The sequence below is a fragment of the Leptosomus discolor genome, chromosome 5 (assembly GCF_034619465.1).
Source record: "Leptosomus discolor isolate bLepDis1 chromosome 5, bLepDis1.hap2, whole genome shotgun sequence".
In the NCBI taxonomy this organism is placed as follows: domain Eukaryota; kingdom Metazoa; phylum Chordata; class Aves; order Leptosomiformes; family Leptosomidae; genus Leptosomus; species Leptosomus discolor.
The window spans coordinates 25,642,599-25,669,703 of NC_141395.1; the positions used below are offsets into that span (position 1 = coordinate 25,642,599).

The 27,105-nt window shown below is 41.2% G+C and overlaps 1 protein-coding gene across 4 annotated transcripts; it reads right to left on the reverse strand.

The window, feature by feature from the left end:
- Positions 1–26,040, reverse strand: NFE2L2 (NFE2 like bZIP transcription factor 2). 4 transcript variants are annotated; one of them, XM_086465326.1, is made up of 5 exons: positions 25,967–26,040; positions 6,006–6,275; positions 5,746–5,841; positions 4,827–5,006; positions 1–2,550 (listed from the first exon to the last, which is right to left on the reverse strand). In XM_086465326.1, exons 1-5 carry the CDS (start codon positions 25,994–25,996, stop codon positions 1,342–1,344), a joined length of 1,785 nt encoding a protein of 594 aa, XP_086321452.1. In that variant the 5' UTR covers positions 25,997–26,040; the 3' UTR covers positions 1–1,341. The 4 variants fall into 4 exon arrangements, with proteins under 4 accessions (XP_086321452.1, XP_086321454.1, XP_086321455.1 ...); XM_086465328.1 differs by lacking the exon at positions 25,967–26,040 and adding an exon at positions 25,661–25,713; XM_086465329.1 differs by lacking the exon at positions 25,967–26,040 and adding an exon at positions 25,406–25,451.
- Between the last annotated feature and the right edge of the window lie 1,065 nt (positions 26,041–27,105).

Here is a 27,105-nt window from a genome sequence, read left to right on the forward strand (position 1 = left end):
TCTTGCAAAACAACTTGGTGTTTATTATACTTAGTGAAGTTATGCATAATATTGTAATAGACAAAATAGTCCTCAAATGATATGGTGCATCAGTGGCAGGAAAAAATTTTCAGATTAAACATGCCTTTTAGAAGTTCATAGGGAAGATGATACAGTTTCTAATGTTCAGATCAGTACATGTATTTCAAATTACAAATTATGCATTTTCTGTATTCAAAAAATCCACAACGATCAAGTACAAGGAGCCCATTTGAAGAGTAAACAAAACAATGCTATTCATTTGCTCAATTTTTATTCTATAAACCACAATTTAAACTCCACAACACTTTTCAGTTAATTGAGCACAGGCCCCAAACAGCACAGGTGGCTGGCACTCAGTACACCTTTTTCTGTCAGCTCCAAAGTAACAGCAGTGACAAATGATGCTCACTGATAGGAGGCAGAGACGCATAGTGTATTTCCGGAACAATTGCTCAAAAGTGTAGAGAATTTTTAGTTGGAAAAATGCATAATGCTGACAAAGTCTTAATTAACATTTTAAATGCCTTTGCAGGAAAGATCTCATGATATTAAGCAGTGTTCAAAGAGCAAAACAAAAGTTATGTAAACTTAGCATAGATTGAAACTCAAGCGTGTAACACAACCTTCCACTATGCTGAACGAAGCAATAGTAACGCTGACAGAGCTGTGTGACACACCTCTGGTTATGAAGCGTATTTGTTACACGAAGATTTAGCCTTGGAAAGCCAGCGAGGATTTCCCTTCTTTAGGGAAATAAATGTGTATGAAGTAGAGTTAAAAAAAAACGTTAATGAACTGATGAATCAAAATCAAACACTAAGTATCAACTTTTATACCAAATTAAAATCATATATTAAATATAAAGCCAGTATAAATGTGTAAGAAAAATGGGAAACAAACACTATTGCATATTTATAAAAAACGTATCAGAAGCCATAGTTTGTCTTGCAAGAAATTATATTTAGGCTAAAATAATTTTTTTAATATATATATATCTCAAATCTATGAATATAACGATAGGAACAGTATATAAATATGGTATCTTTAAATATTTACATGTATATGGAAACTAGTCAAAATGGTGCTATAAAAGGAAATGTATGTTATAAAAGTGAGATTACAAATTTTGCATACATCCATCTGCATTACACTATTAGTTTTAGACTAGCCTCTTCCATAAACTATTAACTTTAAAATTATCATTGCATAAAATTACTTGAAAAATATTACCTAACTGGGCATTCCACCTCACAGTAAAAGCTATCAGGATAATGATACAAAAATAGTAACTCGGAGAACAGTAGCCAGCTGTGCTGCCCTTCAAAGTTTAGTCTCTGACTTCTTGCTTTTAGGAACAAGAAAGACATCGCCATCTCTAGTTTGCTGCAGTGAATATTCACTAGGGGAGTAAGACTTCCCATCTTCATCACGTAGCATGCTGAAGACCTCAAGGTACAAGGTGGTTAGTTGCTTTTTCATTTGACGAAGGCTTTTGTCATGCTCCCCTTTTTCCTTAAGCAATTTCTCTTTCTCATCTTTTAGGTTACTCAAGTCTTGCTCCAGTTCCACTATATTTTCCAGTTTTCTTTTACGGCAATTTTGAGCAGCCACTTTGTTCTTGCCTCTCCTGCGAATGTCTCGAATAAGCGCAAGCTGGGCTTCACTGAACTGCTCCTTCGACATCATTTCATTGAAGTCGTCAACAGGGAGATTGATGATTTTTTCAACAGGAAAAGGAATCTGCAGAGCTTTTGCTCTCTGCTCATCTCTTGTGAGATGAGCTTCAAGGTGGCCTGAAGGTTTATCTTTTGTGAACGGAGCTTTGGGGTGGCCTGGACTGGCAGGGGGTTCGTTCTTTGGTGTGTTTGTATGCTGCAAACTGGGGGTTTGAGTGCTTGGCCCCATGGAGGAAAACACTTGATCCTGGAACTGCATGGAGTACATGCTGGCATTGTTCTGCGGCACGCTGCCAGGGGCACTATCCATGTCTTCCATTTCGGAATCGCTACAACCAAAAGTCTTGTCTCCGTAGACAGATGATTCAACAGAGTGTTCAGGCGATGCTATGCTAGAACTTGCGTTCAATGAAATACCAGAGTCGGAATCATTACATTCTGGTACGGTTCCTGAGTGGTTGCCATTAAAAGCTTTACACAGTGAGAAATCAGAAAGATCAATAGGTTCACTTAGAATTTCCGCGAGTGATTGACTGATAGTGTTGGTCGTTGCCGTGTCACCGTTCGCCTTTCTATCAATAAAGGTGGTGTAGAAATCCTCACAGAAATCAGGGTTTGAAGGGGATGTATCATTTACAGAGTTCACACTCAGCTGGCTGGTGTCTTCTGGTGGCAAAATGCTGGAAAAGGGGCCCTCAATACCATCCAGGAAAGCTGGACTGCAGTTAACGTCTTTCCTCATGATGGGTAATGAGCTGTAGTAATTGTAGCTGTTGTGCATCTCTGTTGGCTTGGTTTCAGGGCTTGTGATTGTGCTTACCTCAGCCAGGTTGTCATTTTCAATGTTAAGACACTACATGGGAAAATGAAAGAGAGAAGTTGAGCAACACATATCCAATCAATAAAACCTTTTTCTATAACTCACAAACATTAAACATTTCAGCAATCAACAAGCACATGCAATGGGTATTACAATGTTGCTGTAACCTAGATGACTACAGCACACTTTTGCTATGCAGAGGCCATCTAGGAAGAAGACTAGACCACAGAATCACAGAATGGCAGAGGTTGGAAGGGACCTCTGGAGAGCATCTGATCCAACTTCCCCGCCAAAGCAGGTTAGCCTAGAGCAGGTCACACAGGATCACATCCAGGTGGGTTTTGAATATCTCCAGAGACGGAGACTTCACAGCTTCCCTGGGCAGCCTGTTCCAGTGCTCTGTCACCCTCAGAGTAAAGAAGTTCCTCCTCATGTTCAAGCTGAACTTCCTGTGTTCCAGCTTGCTTAGATACCTAAGCAAGAGTATGAAGCAACTTGTTCTGGAGACAGCTACTTAGATTAAGAGAGCAGAGCCTCTCAAACTGATGGCAAGATGCTGAAGAGACCCATTCCAGTGCTATATGGAAGCTGCACGGAGCCCTCCTGTTCTGGTAACTGCTAGGGAGGATCCTGGAGCTGCCAGGTCTGAACCTCTCACAAGCACCACTGCTAGGAATGGCACAAGTACAGTAGATGTAAAATTACTGAGTGAGACTTAATGAGCATCACTAGCAAACAATTACTTTAAGACTCTTCATTTTGTGTTGTGTGATAGATTTCTTTCCCTCAAAAAAAAAAATTCTTTTAGTATTTACTGAATGAAGCAGCTGTTCACTGCAGAGAAATGTAATTCTTGAAGTAAAAAGAGTACTAACATGAAGTCTTGCAAACATCAACTCACATACTTTTAGTTAAGCTGGCTAACACCAGTGTGAGCGTCAAAGGCTGTTACACTGACGGGCTTTCATTTACTACAAGACCAATATTCTTTCCAATGGGGTGACAGTTTCTTAACTGAAGCTGAAATCAGTGTGCCCTGCTGTCCCCAAAGAATTAGGCAATTACCAAAGTGATTCTGTTTCTCTTTTAAGAAGGAATCACAGACTGATTATTTAACCAGATTATTTATCTTAAAGGCTTAAGCTAATGTTTTGAATGTGAAAGCTTTTTTTTCTTTTCTTCAGGCGTAATTCTTAAAAGGCAATGCCCTCAATTTAATGATCTCACTTCTTGCAGAAGATTATTCACTTACTATTCAGAATTACTGCAATAGATAATTTTGGTTTAGTTTCTTAACATATTTTCAGCATCACTGCTGCATCTTCACAGCCAATTGCCCTTGTTACTTATGTGGGGCTTTTGAGCCTACCACAGCAGTAAAGATCAGGAAACTAGGAAAATTGTGAAAAATACAAAAAGACAAATGGAAAATGTAGAGCAGCAGGAAAAATGCAGTTCTTGCAAACTTTTTTAAAAAATATGATTCTGATTTACAGGCATTCCACCAAATGTTCATCTCTTCCATTAACAGCATAAAGTAGAGCAGTATGCTGATGTTCTACAGTAATATATTTGGAAATAAGTTTATTCAATTTTATAGTCAAATCTAAGGAAAATATAAATAGAAACATGATAGGAGGAAAAAAATACCCTAGATGTCTGCTGTAATGTACAATTTAGAAATAGAGCAAAGTGATTTTTTTTTTGCTCCTTTGAAATATTCATGTACATTACATAATTAGTTCTTACTGAACATACAAAACCAGTAGTTATACAACTATACCTGACTCTTCTGTGTATCTAAGTGTATGTTCTGTTACCATCTTTACAAAACCTTTTCCTCAGATAAAAGTTGAATGCAGAAGTAACCATAAATGATTCACACCATCAGAAACTGCAAAAAAAATATTTACAATAATGGTTGTGGAAACAATTCCTGTTGTAGATCCCCAATTCAGATGTGGCCATTTTTAAGCAGCTGAAATTTCAACCATGATCCCGCTGTAAAAAGCTGCACACAGAGGCAAACAGTGATTTGCTGAACATGGGGAAGTTCCGATTGGGAAGACAGTTTTATTAAGGCCTTCTGATAAACAACACATTTCCTTCCTCCTACATGTTTTTCAATATATTATCTTTTAAAAAAGTTAAACCTTGTATTGAGTCACAGACATCCTACAGGTGTAGAATCCAATATGATAGTCATAATCACTGCCTGTTAAGATACTATTGTACTGCATTCTCCGAAATACCATATTCTTCCAAAACATCAAGCTTTTTTTCAGATGCTTATCATACTAAATCTTTACCTGTAACTCCGGAAGGGACAATAATTCTTCCCAAACTTGCTCTATGTTCTGCATATTCTCTGCATCAGTGAGTGGATCTAGAACAGGTGATTCAGGCGGCTGAGTTTGATCAGAAGAAATGAAGACTGGGTTGCTATCGATCTGAGCAGGAACCAGTGACTCAAATGCAGCTGAAGCAGCCTGGAGTGTTTACAAAAAAAAATATTAAAAAAACCCAACAAACAAAGCAACAACAACAAACCCTACCCTGCCCGCCCCCACCCCCACCCCCACCCCCAAAAAAAACCAACAAAAACCCACCACATTCAAAACCAACTCTGAATTTTCCAAAGCAAGTATCTGGTTTCTCATGTTCTACCATTTCTGCAGAACAAACAGACAGGTATTTCTTAACAAAGGCATCTTTCGCCAACAATGGGATAACATTAAGATATTGCCACGAAAGGCATTTTCATATTAAGAAAAGAAATAGGAAAAAAAAACCCCAACCCTAGAAACTGGCTGGTGAAGGGCTTATCCTCACACATCAAATAGTCTGGGTCAGCACATGGAAATAAAGCAACTCAAAGGCACTGACTCCAGAGAGCTGCTCAAAGCTCACTGTAACAAACTGACAAAGTCCACTACTGTTATCTGCAGTAACTGGAACAGTTGCCATCCATCAGCCAGTGTTACACACTGAATCCTGGCTCCAGGATTCAGTAAGCAGAAGGAACACAAGAGTGTCACTCCACTCCTCCAGACACAGCCCTGGTTCAAGCTTACTACACTGCTTTATTCCAGTTGGAGTCAGCTTGGGGACAAAAGTTAAATCATATCACAAATTAGTATTATGCTAAAGACAAATCTTCATAAGAGGAGACATGAGGCCAATCCCCTAGAAGACCACCTGTGAAACCACTACATTGAGCAATTTTACCTCATTGTTGTCTATAAACAGGAATGCTTCTGCCAAGAGCTGCATACAGTCATCAAAGGACAGGGCTTCTGCTTCTGGTTTTGAAGTCTGTGTGGTCTAAATAGGAAAGTTATGAAAAAATGTTACTGCACCTTTGAATAACTGAAGAATCTTCCATTACAGCAACGAATGCAAATTCATTTTAGGTAACCACTAACATCATGTCTTCCTGTGAATGGAAGAAGGTTTAAACACACTCACAAACACATGTTAGAGTTTACCTGTGAAAAAACAATTGCTGGTTCAGTATTTTCTGACTGAATGCGCTGAGCTGGCTGAACAGGAACAAATTCACCTGTCTCTTCATCTAACTCCAGCTGAGCCAGCAAGGCTTTCTCCTGCTCTCTTTGGAGCTGCTCTTGTCTTTCCTTTTCAAGTTTCTTCTGTTTCTCGAGTTCATACTCCTTCCGTCGTTGACTAAAATCAAAAACTTCACGCCTTGCCCCAAGGTCTATATCTTGCCTCCAAAGGATGTCAATCAAATTCATGTCCTGTAACAGAAATGCTTTTTAAAGCAAGCATCTTCCCCAGCAAAACTAGTTTAGAACAGCAATGTTTTTAATTTTTTGTATTAAACAGGTAGACTCATGTAACTGATATTTATTCTCTTAATCCTATAAAATTATTTAAATAAAATATGGCTCTAGATGACCTTTCTGAAGTGTGTGAACTGATGGTTTGGTTGCTGTGGCCCACACACAGGCTCACAAAAAACTAAGCCATTCGTTACAATTGGTAAGGCAACACATGAACTAGCCAGCAGATAAATATATTCTTTCCAAAGTCAGCTCATAGAAAACATGAAGCTATATAATTAATTATGTCACATTAAGAAACTAATTTTTAGGAGAAAAGAACAGAAATTGAACAGTTTGCCCACGTAAATTTTTTTTTGATGATCTTATAAATATAAAAGCTGACTAAAAACACGATCGGGCTGTCTGAAGTAACTATAATAGCCATACTGCAAAAGGTGTTTTAAAATATTTATATTCCATCCTGGTATTATTAATCTTAAAGATCAGCAGAACAGGGCTTCAGTGTCAGAGGACAACCTGGTTTCAAAGTCACCAAGTAACACCACTGTAGCGCTAAACACAATTATTAAGACTATTACTAAAAAATTGTAATTTAAAGCTTAGTCTAACTTGATGTTCTAAGTGCAGTTGGTTTGGAGCAGCTGAGTATAAATGAGGTGTCAGTACGGCTCAAATACTGTTAATCAGTTGGCCTCTGGCTCACCACAGAGTCAATCATTATCAGACAGCTAACAACGACCTAAACTTCTTGGCAATCGGTTACCCCTTGCACCTGTAGCATTTCAGAAGACAAATTAAACTCTGCTATTTAGGGAAAACCAACTGGTTAATATTATTTGACTTGGCTACAATTTCTTTTAATGTATTGCATAAGGGTTTGGTGGTTTTTTGGGGGGGTGGGGGGTGGGGGGTGGTTTATTGGATTGTTTTGGTTTTTTACTGTTCAAATATTGAATATTTTTAAGGGCTGAAGTTTGGACTATTTTCTTCTGTGAAGAAAACCTAACACTCAAAACCCATCGATTTGGATGTCAGCTAATACTGAATTTTAATACTTGGTCACCACATTTGTCAGATGGGTAAATGCCAACAATTTCTAGCTGGTGCCTGGGAGTTTTGATTTTATGGCATGTTTCATTATTCTTAAAATTACCCTTTAGCGGCAGCACACACAAATAACGCTCAGTGTTGGGCATTCTCATCGGGCTAGCACACTACAAATAATATACTGAACACCACATTTCATTTAAACAGAACTTTACTGATTGAGTTAGCAGTTCTACACCCAAGATACATTTATTTTGCAGTCATACCAAATTAAAACATTTCCCTACCTTTAAAGGCTATTTTCAAATAGAGAAGCAATGTAACCTGAACGCCAAGTCATGTTACCATTCAAAACGATCACTTCTGTGCAACAGTTACAGCAAAAAGCTTGAGGGCAAGTCCACATTTGAACAAACCGATTCAGTGCTCCCATTTCTTTGTTAAAAATTCTATACCGTTAGCACTTATATTCACACATGGCATGAGCTACTTCTACCCTTTACTAAAAAAATTACTTTTCTCTAAAATCAGGCAGTTACATAAAGCATCCGTGTGTAACACAATGCAGGCATTCCCAAATCTAAGATATTAAATATACCTTGCTGGGAGACACCAAACTCAGCTTTAATGGCCAGCAATGAAGAAGCTGAAATAATTACAGTGGCTGCCCAAGACAATGTTTGGTTTCTCCAGATTGGCAGGGTAAAACGAACTAATTAAGTTCTGCAGTAATCGGAGATATTGCAATATGGTATAGCTTCATTAAGGGCCAGTAGTTTACCAGCTGCTCACTGTCTCCTTCTGCAGCAGATTCGAAACTGTTTCCTAGTCTCAGAGCATTTGCAATATGTTCTGGATAAAACTGCAGGATCTGGATTTTAAGGCTCACTTCTGAATTATTCATTTACAAGGCACCATTAAAAATGTGACTCAAAAGATTTATTTTTTTGTGTGTATATAATGTATGAGGCTGCGAATCAACAGAGCTGTTTTCCTCCCTGAGTTGCAACAGACTACAGCACAAAAATAGCAGAACTGGTGCCCAGTTTCAGTTTAAATCACAAAAAAAAAGTGATTTAAAAAAAAAAAAAAAAAGAGGTGCAGAAGGCATAACATGTTTTCCTTAAGAAGAAAATTCACGTTTGTGGGATGAGAGATCTCCAAACGCACCAGCTGGCCCAAAAAAATCCTGCGGCTGTACACCACCACCTCTGTGTGTGTGTGAAGCAATCAATTCAGAAAGCAGGATTATTCTTTGAATGAATACGCTTGCATGGTTTTCAGTACACAGGCTGTTGTTTGAAAAATATGACAGCACTGATTGGCTTCTGTTACCATTTTTCAGGGGACCACTCTTAGCCCAGTATCTTATCTCTGGTAAAGGGCTGACCTTTGCAAAACGGTGGTGTGCTTTACCCTGGAATGAGGTGCTTGTCAGGAGCACCTTTTTTTAATCTTAGTTAGTTAGTTGTTGTGTTTGTGGCACTTAATGCCAAAAGGGGGGGATGTGTGTTTATCATCACCATTTAAATTGGACAAGAGCCCTCCTATTTTCAATTTGAAAAGTTCTACATAAATACAGCAATATTAGCCTTAACTTCGAGCAACAATTCAAGCAATTACTCTTCAAGTGAATGGGTTGCATGGAGGAAATGTTCTTCTGTTCAATATGCTAATATGTAATATCACCAAACAGTACACTGACTTAAATATTAATGTGCCATTTAACACTTATCTATAATTTCAGCCAGTGCTTTTAGTAAATCTGCCCTTTTGGACAAAAAAACCCAAACCACCTGGGCATTAGTCCAAAGTCCAACCATCAAAGTTAATGAGGTCAACATTGACCAGTGATTCACTAAGGAGTGAATCACAACCCCCAGCACGAGGTGATGGCAAACAACTAAAAAAAAAAAAAAAAAATTGCAGTCAGAAGCGAATATTTTGCAATTTTGTTCCTTCAGCTTCCCCATAGCCTTCCCCTTTAAATTATTTCTCTGCCTTGTTGAACACTACCACACACATACACAGAGGCATCCACAGGCAGGCATTCTATTTTAGTTTTACCACTGAAGCATTTTCCCCCTTCCACTGTAAAAGCATCACAAAAATAACCATGTATTTGATGCCTGAAGTGTTTAACTAAAGCTATCAAAAGGTGGTTTACTTCTTGCCTCTGCAACAGCTACCCTCTGATTTTTAGATGCCTCAACCGATGTGCTGGTCTCAGAAAGGCTCATTTGGGGGACAAGCAAGCACAGATCCGCATCCGAACTGGAACACGTGCACCGAGAGTCCTGTGAAAGATCCATCTGACCCAGGGCTTGCTGCTGCCCTGCGGAGCCAAGCTAACCACTTCCCTTAATGTCAGATGTATTTACTGTAAAGGCGCCAGCGGGCCCTCATGTGACAGAGTCCACAAGTGCCCGTTTGTTCTTTCCTCTGTTGTGCAATTTCTTGAATTGCATTAGAGGAAACGATGGTTTTGGCAGAGCCAAGAGGCGGTGCGGGAAGCGCCAGGCCGCCTCCGCAGGAGGAAGGACCTGTACCCGGGAGAGGCTGCAGCCACAATGCTTTCCCTGGTGACTAGAGCTCAGCTCTTCCCCACTGAACAGCAACACCTTTTTTGAGGGGAAATGCATCAAGGTGTTTAATGTGTGTATTACCATTGCCCAACACCTCTAACTTCTGGGAAAGTAATACATTTTTAATGGTTTTTTTCCCAAGCAGACAAACAGTAATTTGATTTTATTTAGAGTATTTTCTTCACAGTTTTGTAGACAGAGAAAGAACTTCTCTCAACAGATAAGGACATGCTTAGCTTTCCCATGATCCATGTAAGCAGTAGGTGCTTTGTACTCACGGTTTGATTTTTTTTGTTCATTTAGTGATATGCTTTTCCACCCACATTGATAGCTTAGTTTGGACATATAAAGGCACTTTTAATAAGATAAACATAAATGTTAAACAATTCACATTAAGCCACCATCTGGCCCCCAATGGAAATTTTCATGTTTTAGATTTACATATCAGCATTTGCCATCTGGGCAGAGTCTGTTATACATTTTATGAGAAAATCTCCGACTACATTGTAAAGTTTGACAATTAACTCTTATTGCTCCTAAGCAAACATACTTGGAGTTGGGTAAACAAAGGCAAGAGACCCTGTTTTCACATTATTTCCATAAACTAACTTTTGTGCTTTAAACAAAACGCTAATCTTTCATTTCATCCCTCTTTGGTTTATCTGACCAGGCTTGGTTTTGTTTGTAACACAAGCCATCTACAGGTAGCAGTGGTAAAGTGGAAACATCCAGCGGCCCAAGTGCCAGCAGAGAAAGGATCTGCCACCTACCTCAGACAGCACTCCCCACACGTTGTTAGCTATCCCCTTAAGGCAGAGCGCATTGTGGGGTTTGTGCATTTACTTCTTAAAGTCACGCCTTTTGAAACGTAAATTGGGATAACACTAGCAGAATCTCTCACCACACAAGGATTTGTTTTTCTTTCCCAAGAATTTGTTTTTCTTTAGCTCCCAGCAGAGATATTTCACGTGCCAGCATAAGTGAAAGAGTAACAGAACCAATGGCTATTGCATCCATCAGGGAGCTCAGATGAGCACCCCACAAGATGCAGGAAAACATGCCTGTAACTTAGTCACAGAAAGAGAGATGGCAAAGTACCCCCCAATTCCTATTTGTTTTCCAGAAAGTGAAAGCAACGAACAAAAAGCACCATAACTTTTTTGCTGTATTCAAAAAAACATGTGAGAAGTTCACGGACCTGAGATACTTCAAGGCAAGAATGAAGTGGCGGGGATCAAGTAATAAAGCAAGGGCAAGAGAAGGAGCTGGAACCATCTTACCACTTAAGAAAAGCACAGGCAGTGGTTGTTATCCTCAGGAGGAACTGATTCTGTTCAAGTAGGTTTTAAGAATTATTTATAAATCATTTGATGTTTCATATGATCTCTGAAATCATCATAACTAGTGGCTTGCTTTTGAAATCTTTTTCAAGGTAAGATACTTCTTTAACTCATAATTACAGAAAAAAATCCTGGACACATAAGCCTTATACTTCAGAGAAAGCACAGAAAGCAGATGGAGGTAGCCCAAGACCATAACTTTTTAAAAACAATTGAGTTCCAAAAGCAGACCCACAATTTTCAGTCCCTTACAACTGGAAATTGAAGAACAGGAGTTAATTCAAGAACACGGAAGGCACAGCAAGGACAGGAAAAATTTGAACAAGCAGCAGCCCTTACGAGAAGAACGGGGAAAAGGGAATGGCAGAAGCTATTTATGCTGGAGGGCAGAAGTGTACAATAGCAATTTTACACATCTGGATTTAGGATTTGGAAATACGACAGAACAGACAGCTCTCAAGCAAAGCCACATGACAGCAACCTGTGATTTGTGAATGCACAAGGTCAAATCCCTGACTACCCTGCGGAGCTACCTGCTGTCCCACATTCTTCACCAAGACCTTCCAGGCAATGTAGGAGGAAACAGGGTGCTCAGGTGGGTGTGAGAGGGTGTCTTTTTTTTCTGTCTTTCATACCTTTGCCACTTATTACTGGTGTGACTGGACTGACTCCAAACCAGTATGTCTTGACACTAAACCAGCCTGCTTCTGCTTCTTGATGCCCATTTGGTCTTCCTGACCCTAAAGAGTCTTCGGACGCCCGATATCTTGGTCAGCAAACCCTTTTTAAGCCCTGGGAGGCTACCTTACCTGAAAAAGGGCTCTAAAAGGGTTGGAAAGCCGTAGCTTTAAAGAACTGATGGTGTAAGAGAATTTTCACTCCATGTCTCTATAAATAAGCCTGTTGAAAAATACCAATCATGTGACTTGGGACATTCTTCTGCCCCAACAGAAACATACGAAATAAGCTCAGACCCTGAAATGTAAGTGTTTGTAGGCAAACTTCATTTTCTTACTGAAGAAAGAAACCTCTAGAACTCTTTGTCAGGCTGGGAACAGAAGTAGTCTTGCTATTTCATTAGCTAGAAGTGTTTAGCCTGTTTTCTCCTAACATACATCTCATATTTCAGACTGTACCTCCCCCTGTATTCCAGCAGGCTCTCCTAACAAATGCCAAATTGTCAGGATCTACTGATAAAAATTAGATTAGTTGAAAAACTCCTTGGCTGGATTGTCCAGCATTCTTAAGAAAGTTTCACTACAAGCCTTGTCTGGGCATTATTCTGCCAAAGATGGGGAGAGGCTCTGGCTGGCTGGAAGGACAATCTTCCCCTACAAGTGCAATTCTGGACACTGCCCACCCACCCTTCCAACCCTCACTCCAGAAATAACTCCTCGGAGAGGTGGATGATTTATGTATTTCACCTGAAGCATCATCTTCCAGGAATGGTATCAACAAAGGCTACGACTAAGAAGTGCACAGCTCCCAGCATAACAGTTTTCCCATATGATATGTCCTATGGCAAGCAAGCTTTCCAAACTGCCAGGGAAAACACATACCTCATACTCTCCAGTAACAGTGAAAAAACAGGTTTCTTTAAGCCTGAAAAACGTAAAATGAGGCAGAATGTAACTGCAATAAAGAATAGCTGTTGCAGGCTGCTTATGGTCATTAATGTACTAACTTCATATCAGCTCCAAAAGCTCCAAACTCCTAATGCTAACAGTAGAGCAAGACCACAGCAGGTAAAGAAAAACACCCTCATCAGAAAGACTGCAAAGTAAAGGAAAAGGAGGGACATAAAGAACAGTTTACTTCACTTTAACAACAGTCTTCTCTTTTTTTCCTGCAAAATCAATCAATCCCCACCTCCCTGCCACTCCTTAAAACACAGCCTGTGCGAAAGCCCCACAGCACTCCCCCCCAGCCTGGGGCACAGCAGCAGGAACAACATTCTCCTCTCTGGCTCATTAATCTCAGGAGTCAGAAATATGTGTATGCACATCCTTTCCTCACCACATTGTCTGTCTTGAGGTGGCCATTTCTGGTACAACAAATCAGGGGGTTCTTGCTCAACTCAGTGCAGCAGATCTTTTTGCAGAAGATTGTTTCATTCTTTCTCTCAGACACTCCAGAAGTGGCTATGTTCTTCTAAATTGTTTAATCAACATGTATTTTAGAAGGTAGCTTTAAAATAATACAGTTAATATAGAATATGTGGTTTCCAGGGGCTGAATGGTCCCAGGACTGATCCTTCCTCAACATCTTTTTTTTTTTTTTAAAAAAAAAAAAAAATCAGGAAAAATAAACCCAAAGCCACAGTCTCACTTGCATGGTTTACAAAAAGCAAAGTCTTCAATCTGACATTGGTACTTATTTTCTTTGTACAATACCTGGTTTTTCAAAAGTTATTCTCTAGTATTGATGGCCAGATCTGTCATGCATTGTAACTGCTCCACATTGCACTATTTCTGCCTTAGCCTAAAGGAAAAGACAGAGTGAGGTCTAATGTTGTGAGCCGATGATGTTGAACTTTTCTCAAATAAATTTAACTGTGCTCATATTTACAAGTGCTACCCTGGCTGCTAAGCAAAAGCCAAAAATGGTCATGGGTGTCATTCCACTTCTTTAAACTTAGTCCTAAATCTTTTCACATCTTAGAGTGCATTCTGGAACATCAGTGGCTAAAGCAATGAATCTTACACGTTTTCAGACCTTTGCTATTTCAGTTAGATGAGTTCCATTCTTCCCTTTTTGCTCTCAATTATATTATGTTAATCTAAATTTCACTTTTCCACAGTATATTTGGCTGGTATAATAGTTTTGCAGTCCCTTCTACACAAATTCTGAATCCACCTTTCAGCTTAACAGAGCCGGTTATTTGCTAGTTCTTTACTCTGTCTTGCATCAGCAGCATTACAAAAACGATTAAGTCAATAAGCACCCAGAGTTAATATGTATTCAAGTTACAATCTATTGCACAAGCTGCATCATGAAACTGGGAGGCTGGCAAAAATATGGGATTGTTTTATAAAAGAGTGGGTTAGTCTTTCTATTTGTTTTTACATGCTTGATACATCAAAACAACTCTGCTGTGTTGCCCCAGCAAGTAAACGGAGTGGTTCTGTTGTGGCTGACTTTATAGCTGTTGTCTAATCACCATATACTGCACCACATAACTCCATTTTGAAAGGTATTCAAATAGCAGCCATCTCAGACAGAGGTCTACTTCATTTCAGGAAAAGCTGTTCTTAATGGCTTTATTTGTGTTTGTTTGGGGTTTTTTTTCCTCCCAAGGTAAAACTCCATCATAAGAAAATGGGCATAGATATCAGATTTTTGTTATTTATACGACAAAAAAAATCCTTTCCCTACATGTAAACAAATAATATAAAAAAAATATACAAGCATCTGAAAATACTGCTGATCTTTTAACCATAGGAATACAAAAGCCTTTGTGTCCCAATTAATTTGATATATTGAATCTACAGTACTTGGAAAACAATTACCTGTTAAATGAGTATCTTCAAGCTATCCTGCTGTACCCAGCCAGGCATGTACTGTGTGCGGACACTGCCACAGGCTACTTATTAGTTTATCTACAAGAGGATTTGTTTATGATAATGGCTCAGTCATCTGGGAAACATGATCCAGTCAAATTACAGCACGCTCTTACGTCCAATGAAACAAATCAGAAAGCAAGAAGAGATGAACATAGAAACAGAGAAAAGAAGCTAACAAAACCGCAAATAATATATTTATTAGGTTGTATTAACCTTGAGTTATGACCTATTAGCCACTGTTTTGATTTCATCAGGATTACATACTTTTTGGAAAAGTCAAAGAGGAAAAAAACAAACATGAAAACAGTTGTTTGTTTGTGGGTCAAAATATTCTCCAGGATTATTTAGTACCTTTCTCGTACTACACATTTCACTGCACTGGCATCTTACTGTAAAGCCCCCATTTCTAGCTGTTGTTTTGCTGACAGCTGGGCAAGTTATGGAGACAGGCACCAGAGATGGGTCATTACAGCTGCACTACAGCCTGGATGTGGAAACAGTGTGCTCTAGTATTACAAGAAGCATGTCTCACCAAGTTTCACTTCACTAATCTCGCAAGCAACTTGCTTTGCTGCTGTTATTCATGGGCTAATCTACAACAGCAAGCAACTAGAGTATCGGTGTGGTTAGAAAGCAATGAGGTTCATTAACTGTACTGCCAGCACACATCTATCAGCCCTGCTTCAGGAACATGGACATCCACTCCATAAGGCTGCATCAAGGAAATTCTTCCACACTTCCAAGTTGAGCTGGCAAAGAAAGAGCAAGGATGCTTTCAAACTCAAAGAACTTGCCATGCAAACACCTCATCAGCCTAGAAATACTATCTTAAGACTAAAAGCTTAAGAATACAGTCACATGTTAGGGAATACAGTTTGCTCGGGAGGTGGTCAGCCTTGACATGTTCTGTACACGTCAGACTACATCTGGCAGAGCATGTAGGTGCCTACCTCCCACTGCAGTCTGTGGGGCACAGATGTTAAATACCTTTGTGGATGAGAGTCTTGCAATTAATGTGCACTTTTAATGCACAAAATTTATATGGATAATACTTGGAATTTAGTGTCAGTGCACAGTTTTGAATAAATAAACAGGGCCAAAATTTGGTTTTGAGTGTTCAAATACACTTGGAAAGGTTATTTGGTTTATACAAGGGGAAAGAAAAAAAAGGCCAAAAATACATTGCTATTCGACTGCTCACCACTGGACAGTACACGAGCGTAACAGGTTTGAGGAAGGGAGGCCTAGTGTGGCAAATTTTTGCAGTGGTGACACAATCTTTCCGAACAAGTAATTCATAGTTAAATGGCTTATTTGACACCATGCACAGGCTTCATTAGCGACATACTACAGAAAAGCTTCAGTAAATAACAATACCATTCAACCGTGCACTGATGACCAAAAGTGCTCTCCTTTAATTTATAAGAAACATCATAGAAATCGTTATTTAATTTGCATGAAAGGAGTTTGTATAGCTTTTCCCCTTCCCCCAGCCACACCAAGATACATGACAAGAATTGTTTTTTCATAGAATGAGGCAAGGGTAGATTTTACTCATTTTCCTAAGCACTTGTAATTCACACATTTCTCACCAAAAAGCAATCCTCTAGAACTCATCAATGCCCACGAAGGCTTCAGGAAGCTCTTCCACTTGAAGGTCCTGCATAGTTAACTACTAAATCGGAAAGCTCAAGAAGGGCCAATGTGTCAGGGCATTCACATGCCAATTTATCGGTTTTGTACGCAATGACAGCTTTTGCTTAAAAAAGGTAAACCCACTGAGGAACTGTACAAAACTAAAGCTTTGTTTTGTGTGGTGCAATCCAGCCCTCACTTTTTAAAGCCCTGTGTAGTATTCAATTTATAAATTCTGAAAGCAAAAGGAGCTAGTCTTCCAAGCCAAGAACCAGAGTAGGTAAATGGTTTTATACCTTTTACCAAACTATATGCAAGCAGTAATTCTTGATATCCTCAAAACAACAACAAAATGCCCAAAACTCAACACAATCAGTAATTGTGTCTTCCATCCAAATCAAGAGCCTCCACCACACACCTTTCCTTGGTGCTTCCACGTCTGTCCCCTTGGAGTACACCAGAGGCTCACAGCCTGTACAGCTGATTACCACAGGGATGCCTCTTTCAGCCTTTTGATTTAATGGGCAGATGTACCTAGGAAAACAAGGTAGAGGCCAATCCCTGACATGTGTCCCCTCACACACTCTTACCAGCACCTATGATGGCCAAAACAAGACTGTTTTCCCCAAATAATAAAAATGTCAATATAACTCTTCCACCCATGAGCAGCAAACATACTCCAGGCATGTTACTATGGTTAACAAACATTAAATATTTGGGGGGGAGGCTATCCAGTATATTATAGTACACTATATTTATCAGACTGTTTCTAAAAATCAGTATTTACAGCTGATTTTTCTAGTAGAAGACATTACAGAAGACTTGACTGCTTTCCAGATGTAATCAGAATCAATTTGTTGAGCAAAAAGGTTAAGATGACCATTTACAAAATAAAAACTCTACAGAATGCAAAGAAAATGTTAGGTTTGTATCTTAAACAGTTTTCTGCGTTTGACCAAAACACTTTAGTTCCTTATGGCTCGGTAAACACTTGGGAAAAATCAGATTATAGCAAATTTTCAGTAAAAATTGCAAGATTCTAGAATTTCTCTATAGCACAGTCAATTCAGACAATGAGAGATAGAGATCTTGTTAGGGTAAATTACTATTCACAGAGTCAGATATTAACTCTTAATTGTCATCACTACTTGCATTTTATAAGACCTAGTTCATAATTTCTGCCACACACACACACACACAATTTATCAAAAACTCTCATCCCAAGCTTCATTTTGAACTTAAAATAATTCTATGGCTCTGACCTCAGAAAGAGAGTTTTCAGAATAATTCAAAGCACACCATTAACAGTTTCATTATTCAAGTGGCTTCCATTCTTCACTTTGCCAACAAAAAGAACCTTAGAGAGATGAGCGATGTTTAGAGATGTTCACTCTGGTTATCAGCTGAGCAAGGATTCCCAAGAGTGGTAGGTGCAGACTAGATTCCTGAAGTGGCAGATGATAAAGGATCACAAATCAAGCTAGGAAACATGCTACAGAACTACTACATTCCACTGAGTCACAACAATTTATACTAGTCAAAGAACTGACCTGATAATATTCTAGGGCAAATACTAAAACCAATTTAGAAAGCAGAGTGTCAGAAGTCACGTGCTATAATTCTGTTACAGCATACACAGTTATGAGGCACCTAAAGACAATGTGCATTTCCATAGCCAAATAATTAACTTTAAATAATTTGGAAGACCAGCTGTCAGAAGTTATGACTTAATTTCAAATATAAATTCTGGGTTTTTTTCATATTACACTATTTTAATAGTGCTATTTTTGTTACTGAAGTACTTCCATTTTCATCCTTAGGTATCTTAAATGGCACTTGTTTCAAAAGTGTGATCAAATTTATTTTATGTGTTTTACAAATATCAGTGGGACAATCTTCCAGAAATTCCTCAGCTGACACATCTGCTCAAGACCCATCTACAGCAGAAAAAAACACTGCAAATATAATTCAATGTTATAAACCAGAAAATATGTCCATGCATCTCATGTCAAATAATTCACAGAAGATTGCACCAGGGTCTACAGTACACTTGTTCCAAGGACACTTAATGACTATATTATCTGCACCAGTGCATACGTATCAGTCACTACTTCTGCGGTAGTGGTGAAGCCAAGCGTTAGTGTAACGAGCTGGGGTGGAATACTCCTACTGATATGTCTCAGATGACCTCTAAAGTCTCCATGTTCTCCTTCCAGCCATGAAGCTTCTGAAAAACTGTTACCCTTCTGAGCTGAGCTGCACCAACCTTCAGAGCTGCCCACCCACCTCTGCCACCCTCTTTTGCCCACTGTTTTATTACCCAGATGATTGCAGAACATGTCATCTGGTCACATAACTGCACACAATCTAACTGGAAATACCCTGGTTTAGGACAAAATTCAGCCTTCTTACCCAACAGCACATAAGCAAACAGTTCCTGAAGATAGAAAGAAGAAATGACCGAGTGTCCAGTCCCAGGCAGCACAGAACACAAATGCCAGCTGTGGGGCAGACAAAGACTGGCCATCTTATATGGGAGCAGGCAGCATTCAGAGCAGGCAGACCTGCATTGATCACGTGCTGCCTGGGAATTCTGAATGGGGATCTTCCAACAGTCCAAGCAGCACAGGAATTGCTGCACTCTAATTATAGCAAAAGTAGGGAGGTACTAATTTTACCACAAGGGTTCAAACCAAACCCCTCAGGATCTTTCTATCATAGTTCTTTATGGCTTAACAGCAGTGATGATCTGAGCAGGAAGCAAACCAAAGTCACAGCAGCTTTTCACGTAACTCAGCTGTAGAAAAGCCACTGCTTCAACATTTCGTGGGCATTAATTTCAAACACAGCAAACAGGCACACCCTTAATCATAAAACAAACCTCCTCTTAAAGGCAGGCTATCAACCAAGCTCCTTCTGAGTCAATTTCTCAAGTATGCAAACTTTGTTTTGCAAGCAGTCTCCAGGAGTGGATTTTTTTTTTCCCATACTTACAAGAGACAGCACTTAAAACCAATACAGCAAACAGCAATAAAACTTTGAAACTACACAGAAGTGGGGGCAAGGAGGGAAAAAGTTGGTAACTTTATGTTGCATAGTCATACAGAAGACACTTCCTTACAAGGTTTGAAAGAGATGGTTTCAAACTGGTCTTACATAACTTGTTGCTGCAACATCAAACTTAAAGGAACTTTCTTTTCCTTTCTCTTCTCTTTTTTTTTTAATTGCATTGCTCATAATACTGCAGAAGTTGGACTAAAAATCTCAAGACTCTGCAAGACAAGTACAAGGTTGGGTGGTCTCAACTCCCTCAGTACTGCTATAGCATCAACAAAGACATGTTTTAGTTTAACTGTAATGATAGGAAACATGAACAGTCATTTACAGCACCTTCAAAATAACTTAGCTAAGTTTTATATCCCTTCTTCCCAGTATAAAAACTGCAGCTAATCAGGCCAAAATCAGAAACCTAAACTGACACAATGAAAAACTTCAGATCTGCAGTATATAAATTGCACCCCTGTAAGTATTTTTTCCAAGCTACAGTCATTTTACTACAGCCTTGCCAATTAGTACTTGTGCTAGGGGTTATTAATATACCACTGAGCAGCAGTTATACTCTGCCACTAAAAGAATGCTAACTTAACTTTGAGCTTTCCAACATCTACATGATCAACATGTCAAAGCACTTGAATATTCCCTTTAGAAGAATTAATTTAAGTATAAATTAAGGGCCAAACACAAAGCCCATGTATCAACACATAACATACAAAAATCAATGTGTTAAAGAAACATGAGCAAATATTTCACCAAGAATTCAAAATGGCTAAAGACAGAAAACAGAAGATGCTTCATAAGATGAAAACAAATCCTCTTCTGCAAAGCAGTCAAATAATTAAACATTTTTATCCTTACTTGATGTTGTTACAGAATGCTTGGCCATCCAAATTTATATTTAATTTAAATGTATGGTTCTGAGAGACTTCGCTTCAATTTCAAACAGGCACTGTTGGGCCATGCATGTCAAGGTATAACTAAACTAATACTAAAACAAAACCAAAAAAATTCCCCAGCAGGGTATCTTACTTCCTTATTTTATAAGGTGGTAAAGAAAAATTAAAAAATATGTATCTAAAAATCACTGAAACAAAGAAATGCTGTCCCTAGGCTTGCTTCAGTACTGTGCTGCACAGAGTAGTAATACTGTTTTCATACTTTAGGAAAACTGAAGCACTATATGATCAATTAACTTCTTGCTACTGCCAATTAATATGTGACCGTCTTTTTGTGTACAGAAAGCAGTTACTGGGTGGGACAGAAGAGTACACAATGCCTATCTTTACTTGAAATGCATTTGCTGGTGGCTGTTTCAGATAAGCCTTCCATGGTTTAACGCAGTTTTATACACTACAGATAGCATTGCTGGCTTCATTTCTTACTGGCTGGTTTAACTGCTTACCTCAATAAAACAAATATACCATAAAAGTATTACTGTTGAGCAATCCCGAGCAAGATTTCAGTTTGCTGATAATATCAGCCATCTTTGGATAACACGAATTCAAAGTCACGACTTCCAAGTCCTCCCACATGACTTTTTGTTGGTCTATGTAGAAAGACTTGCATAGGTAGCAGATGAAATGTTTCCAAAACCAGTTAAACTACATTATTAATGAAAAAGAACTTATCTGGCCAACGCATTGTGCTCTTTTCCCTCCACCTAAAGCTGTAGTCTGTGGCACAAAGTCCAACTTTGGTGTAATACACTGTATCAGAAAGCTGAAAAGACTTCAAAGACTTTCAAGTTCTCTAGGAATGTGCTATATTAAAATAATAGGTTACTTAGGGTTGGAATGAGATGGAGGCCAAAACAAACTTTAACTAGGCGATTAACCTGGAGACTTTGGAAGACTTTTTGCAGGCTGCAACTCAAGCACAGCAGCAGGGGATTAATATTTAATTCATGCTGACAGGTTACTGCCTGGACTTGTACTGCACTAGCCTCAGCCAACACAATCATTGCAAATACATCACACTTTCACAAATTGGCCTAATTTTAGTGAATGGTTTAGTCATTTTAAAGTTCAGATTTATAATTTCAAAGGGGAAAAAAAAAAGGAAAGAAGTAGTGTTCTAGATACAAAAAAAAAAATCAAACAAATTCCTTCTTTCCAACGAAGCACACATCCAGTGTTACAGGCATGGGCTCCTTTGGCATCATTACTGTCATCAACTGATCTTTCTATATTTTCTCCTTCTCTCCTAAGCTCACCCTTTTCTGGGTCTGCAATTGACTCTTTTTTACTCTCCTTAAAAAAAACCTAACGTGTTCCAAAAATTTTCAACTACAAACTCTGGCAGCTTTTGCTGGTTTTGGGATTTGTTCGTTCTATTGCACTAAATGTAACAAAACTTTGCAACTATGTAAGAAAAAAAAATAGTAAAGAATAGTATAAGTTGATTTTACTGAGAATGCAAATGAACAAGAATTTCAGTTAGCTCCTTCCACTTCTAGTGTTCCTCAACATCATCTCACAACGCTTACCATATTCCACAAAGGTACCTGAGACTACTTTAACAAAGTAAGTACGTTCAATATGCTATTGCTACATTTATTCCAGTCACAATCACTGAACTAGCAATACCTATCAAACAGGTATTTTTCTGCTTTGCAAATTTAAGATATAGAACTTGAGGAAAAGAAACCAAAAGAAATCAAGGGTATTCAGGTGCAACAATAGATACAAGATTCTGACACATTTTGAACAATATCCTTGTCCTTCAGGATTATACATAACCTGCTGCATTCTTGTTCAGTGTAAGTAAGTGTTATACTGTCTCTATTCTTTCACTTTAAAAAAACCCGAAAAATAAAAAAGGGAGAGCGCCAAAATTTGTTCTTGCCCATGAACATTAGTGGGAAGCATATGCAAACCTTCCTAACCACCCACACAGTGCTATAAAAATGTCTCAAGTTCTTTAGAGCACATGAGATCATCCAGCTGCCCTCTGCTTACACTAAATATTCTTTTTTGTTCCACTTTGGTCTCTTTCAAAGATTTTGGCTTTGAAAGTTTGTTGGGAAATCTTCTCCAACTTTGAGTGCTAACGACAATCTTCTTCAAGTCAGCCTTTCAAAAGCAAATAACTTCTCACACTTGCATTGATTTCCAGTATGACTGTAAAGTCTTAGTATGTTTTAAAGACAAACTACAGAACAGCGTTCATACAATGCAGATTTACTACAATAACAATAATATCCAATTAGAAGGGATCAACACGGTCAGCTCCTATTAGTCTACATTCATTTCAGCCAAACATACTACATTACATTACAGCTACCACTGGCTTAACTGAAAGATAATCTTTTGCGAGTTTTGAAGGAAAGAAAGCTCTACCAGTGCAGTCCGATATCAAGCTGAGCACAGAAGAACTGAGAGGGTTAAAATAAATGCATTTGTACTTAGATAGAGCTTGTGATACTCTCTCATCTACTTCCTCCAAACTTGTCCATTATTTTAGCAGATAACATTATATTCAGCAATGTTCTTAAAAATGTTTTATTATATTGAAATTTACCTACATACACACATAGATATTTCTACAGATATCTTGATCAGATACTCTTGTTCAACTGGGTTATTAAACCTCACTATCAAGAAACAAAACAGAAAAAAACCCAGCCAACCCAAGAACCAGACTTGTTGCCAGGCCTGAGCAGTGCACTTGTTTGTCTTTTCCTGCAGAATCTACCTCATGTGGAAACGACAGGCCATTAGGGAATACAAAATAAACCTGTTCACTCAACAATTTAATGCAGCATGTCATAAAAAAAGTATGTGTAATTTCTCGTTAAAGCCCTTTAGACTGAAGAGATCACGCTAACTGAGCTGGAGACTCTTCAGGTTCTCTAGGTAGAAAAACCCCAACAGATACACTTACACAGGCACTTAATTACCTGCTTACTTGGTTTTGCCAGTTGTTACAGTTGGTCTTACTTCAGCCTAAGTGCAACCCACAGCTTCACTCTTTGTGTTGGAAAGGAAATTCTTTTTGCTCTCTTCTTGTTGTGAAGCTCAAAATTTAATACTGATGAGCTTGTTGAGCTGTTTTACAAGGTTACAAGCAATCATTTCAATAACTTCAAATTCATGGAAGAGAGCAGCTACCATGAGAATGCCATGCTTTCACAAGTGTGATTGACAACATCCTGACACTGGTTCCATTGCATTCTTTTTTCTTAGAGGTGTTGATGTCCCTGTTGTTAATGTGCAACAGACAACATCCTGTTTCACTGCTGCACACAGAGGGGCGTTCTATTTCCAGGCAGAGAGGTACAACGAAGGAATACTTTTCTCAAGAATATTGCAGGCAATAGAACTGCTAACCCCCATGTAGCAGAAAGTGGGGATTTTACATCCTCGTTAAAAAGCTGGATCAATCCCAGTCCTTCACATCCACCTTTACTGCTATGACAACTGCTACCAGGCACATAAAAGACTAAGAGCTTGCACTGTATTCGCACAAGTGCACACACCCTTCCCATCAGCTGGCTTGCACAATATGAGGGGTTAAATGAAGACTGTATTCCCTGTCTCTCATTTTAAGTGAACACTTTATGGGAAAGGGTATTTGAATTTTGCACTTAATAAATACATTTGAAACGATATGTCAGAGATGGTAATCATTTACTATCTAAACCACGCAGTGCCTCTTCAGGCTAGGTCTGCAAGAGAAGAAACCAGCAGCTGTTAAGTTCAGATATGAAAATTGCAACAGGTGGCTTGGTAGAAAGGGTTTGACAAAGTAGGCGAACAAGTAACAAAAGCTAGGTTTGCTGGCAGAGGTGTCATGGTGGACTGGGCAAGAAGGTACAAAAGCAGACACACAGGCATCAGTCTGTCAACGTTCTCTCAGACCCAAGAGCAAAAATGCCATAGCTGGATACTATAGACAGAAAGAAATTCACACGGTGTTTACGCAGCACAGGCCAAGAGCCTGATTTTTGTCGCAGTATTTCCCAAGAAATTGAGGCGGCAAGGCGGAGGTCACAGCCACGCTACCCAGGGCTAGAAAAGCAGATGGGCCAGGCAGAGCTATGAGTGGCCTAAGACAGAAAAGCAGCAGCATTCAATGAACAGAAAAAGGTACACCCAACACTGCTGAAGAGATGTTACCTGTAGGAAGTACCCACTTACACATCCTAAAGGGTGGATAGACAATGTTAAAAGAAACTCTGTTGCATAGCACATATTGTACTGACATACACTGAAAGATCCTCAAAACTGCCCAGTCTTACATTTGTAGTATTAAAAGACTTAAAGCAGCCCCAGATTAAGTTTCAAGTATTACTTTAAACCTAAGGGTATGTAACCTATTTAAAAGCCCAAGAAAAACATGTAATGGTTATATAAATTTAAAGTGGAGTTCAATTATGTTTTACAGTTATTCACCCCACTCTTGTGCAACGAGTTTGCAATACGAAAGTCCTGAACTTCCTCAGGCTTTCAGATTTCGTGGCACAAGAGTACAAATCACAAACACATCCCGATACCCCCAAGCCTCCCAGAGATTTGCCTTGGAGAAGGCCACCAAGGCTGCGTGTCCAAGCCCCAGAGCCGCCCTGCGCCTCAAAGCCCTCCAGAGGCATTCCCGGCGGGCGGAGGTGCGAGGGGAGCACCCCGGTCACAGCCCCTCACCAGCGGCCCAAGCCGAGGCTAAGGCCATCGCGCCTTCAGCTCCTCGGGCTGCGTGTGAGAGGCTGAACCAAACCCAGAGCCGCCCCAGGGAAGTGCATGATTGTGCAACAGCTCCTGCCGGCCCGCCGCGGGCCGCAGGCGGGCGGGGACGGGGACCCGCCGGGGCAACGCCACGGGCAGCCGCGCCGCAACAGAAGGAAACCTGCGGTAACTCACCCGAGTCGGGAGCGAGAGGCGCAGGGGCACGCCGGCCGGGGGCAGCGACGCGGGGCTGCGCCGGCCGCGGGGCTGCGCCGGCCGCGGGTGGCCCCTCCGGCGGCGGGCGCCTCCCCAGCCGCTCCCTCAGGTGCCGGCTCCGGCCCTCTCGCTCTCGCTCTCGCCCTCCCCGGCTCCGCCGAGCTCCTGCCCCCGCCCGAGGCTGCCCGCAGCGGGCAGCTGCCGCAAAGGCGGCTCCTGGGGGGCCTGACTGACCTTTCCGCGACCGGCGCGGGCGAGAAGAGACGAGACCAGACCAGACCAGACCCGGCCCGGCCCGGCCCGGCGCCCCCGGCGGAGCGGGGCAGGGGGGGGCTGCGGGGGCCCCCGCCGCCCCGCCCCCGCCGTGACTCAGCGCGTTCGCAGGGGCGGGGCGGCGCCACGTGCTCCGCCGGCCTCGTGACCGCCCGCCCCGCCCCTCGCCCGGGCACCCCACCGGGCCGGGCCGGGCCCCGCGGGGGGAGGCGGCGGGTGCCGGCGCCCCCGTCCACGCCCGCGCCGCCGCCGCGTCCGCGCTCTCACCTGGGCGGCGGGGGGCAGCTCGATCTCCATCGCGCAGGGCCGGGGGGCACGGAGAGGACGGTTCGCCGCGGTGGCGGCTGGCCCGGTACCGCCTGCCCTCTCGCTCCGGCGCTGTTCGGGGACGGAGGCGTCCCGAGCCGGGCCGGGCCAGCGGCCGCCCCCGCGCTCCGCCCCGCCGCCGCCCAGCCACTCAGCGGCTGCGGCAGCCCGCGGGGGCGGCCCCTTTTCCCGGCAGCGGCGGCGGCCGTGCCGGGAACTTCTCCCGGCGAAGCCCGCCCCGTGGGGCCAGCCCCCGCCGCGCCCCCGTGAGGGTCAGGGGTACCTGGGTCCAGCCGCACCGGGCAGGCGTCGGTGTTCGCCGCACAGCCCCCCGGCACCGGGGGCGGCTCGGTGCGTTCTTCCTTGTGAGCTCAGCGCAGGTGCGGGAGCGGTGGAACCGGCGGCAGGGAGAGCGCGGGTGGCTCACCGCGGGGGTGATGCGGGGCGGCGCGATGGCCTGGGCCCCTACCCCTGTGTCAGTAACCAAGTTACTGGAGAGGCTTGTCCTAAATCACTTGTCGTTATTGGGTAAATGAGAGCAGGCTGAATTCCACTTGCAAATACAAGCAGCAGCCAAATAGCTAATCAGTTCCGTGCCCTGAATATGGCTTTGAAAAGGGCACGGCCGCTGCCACTGTGTTGTGTGGCCTGGCTGACTGTATACAGAATCACAGCACAGTTTCGGTTGGAAGAGACCTTCAAGATCATAGAGTCCAACCTTCGTCCTAGCTCTACCAACACCACTAAACCATGTCCCTAAGTACAACAACATATACCTTCCAAATGATCCTTCGGTCACTCCTTGAGCCCATTTTTGAGGCTGCTTTCGATGATCTAATATAACCAAATAGCATGGAATTAGGACACTTCTACCAGCCATAATAGATCTCACTGTTCCTTTGCAGGTGCTTATCTAGCTTCTGTGGCTGGCAGCCAGAGCCGCTACAGTCTCTCCCAGACTGGTGCACTCTGTGCTTTGGGTATCCACAACCGTTGAGCTGTGTTAGTGCAACCTGTCAATGTAAAACAGGGCTAGTGCGAAGGTCTCATTTTCACATTTGCCCTTCAAGGTACGAGAGTGTGACCTTGTAAATTAAAAA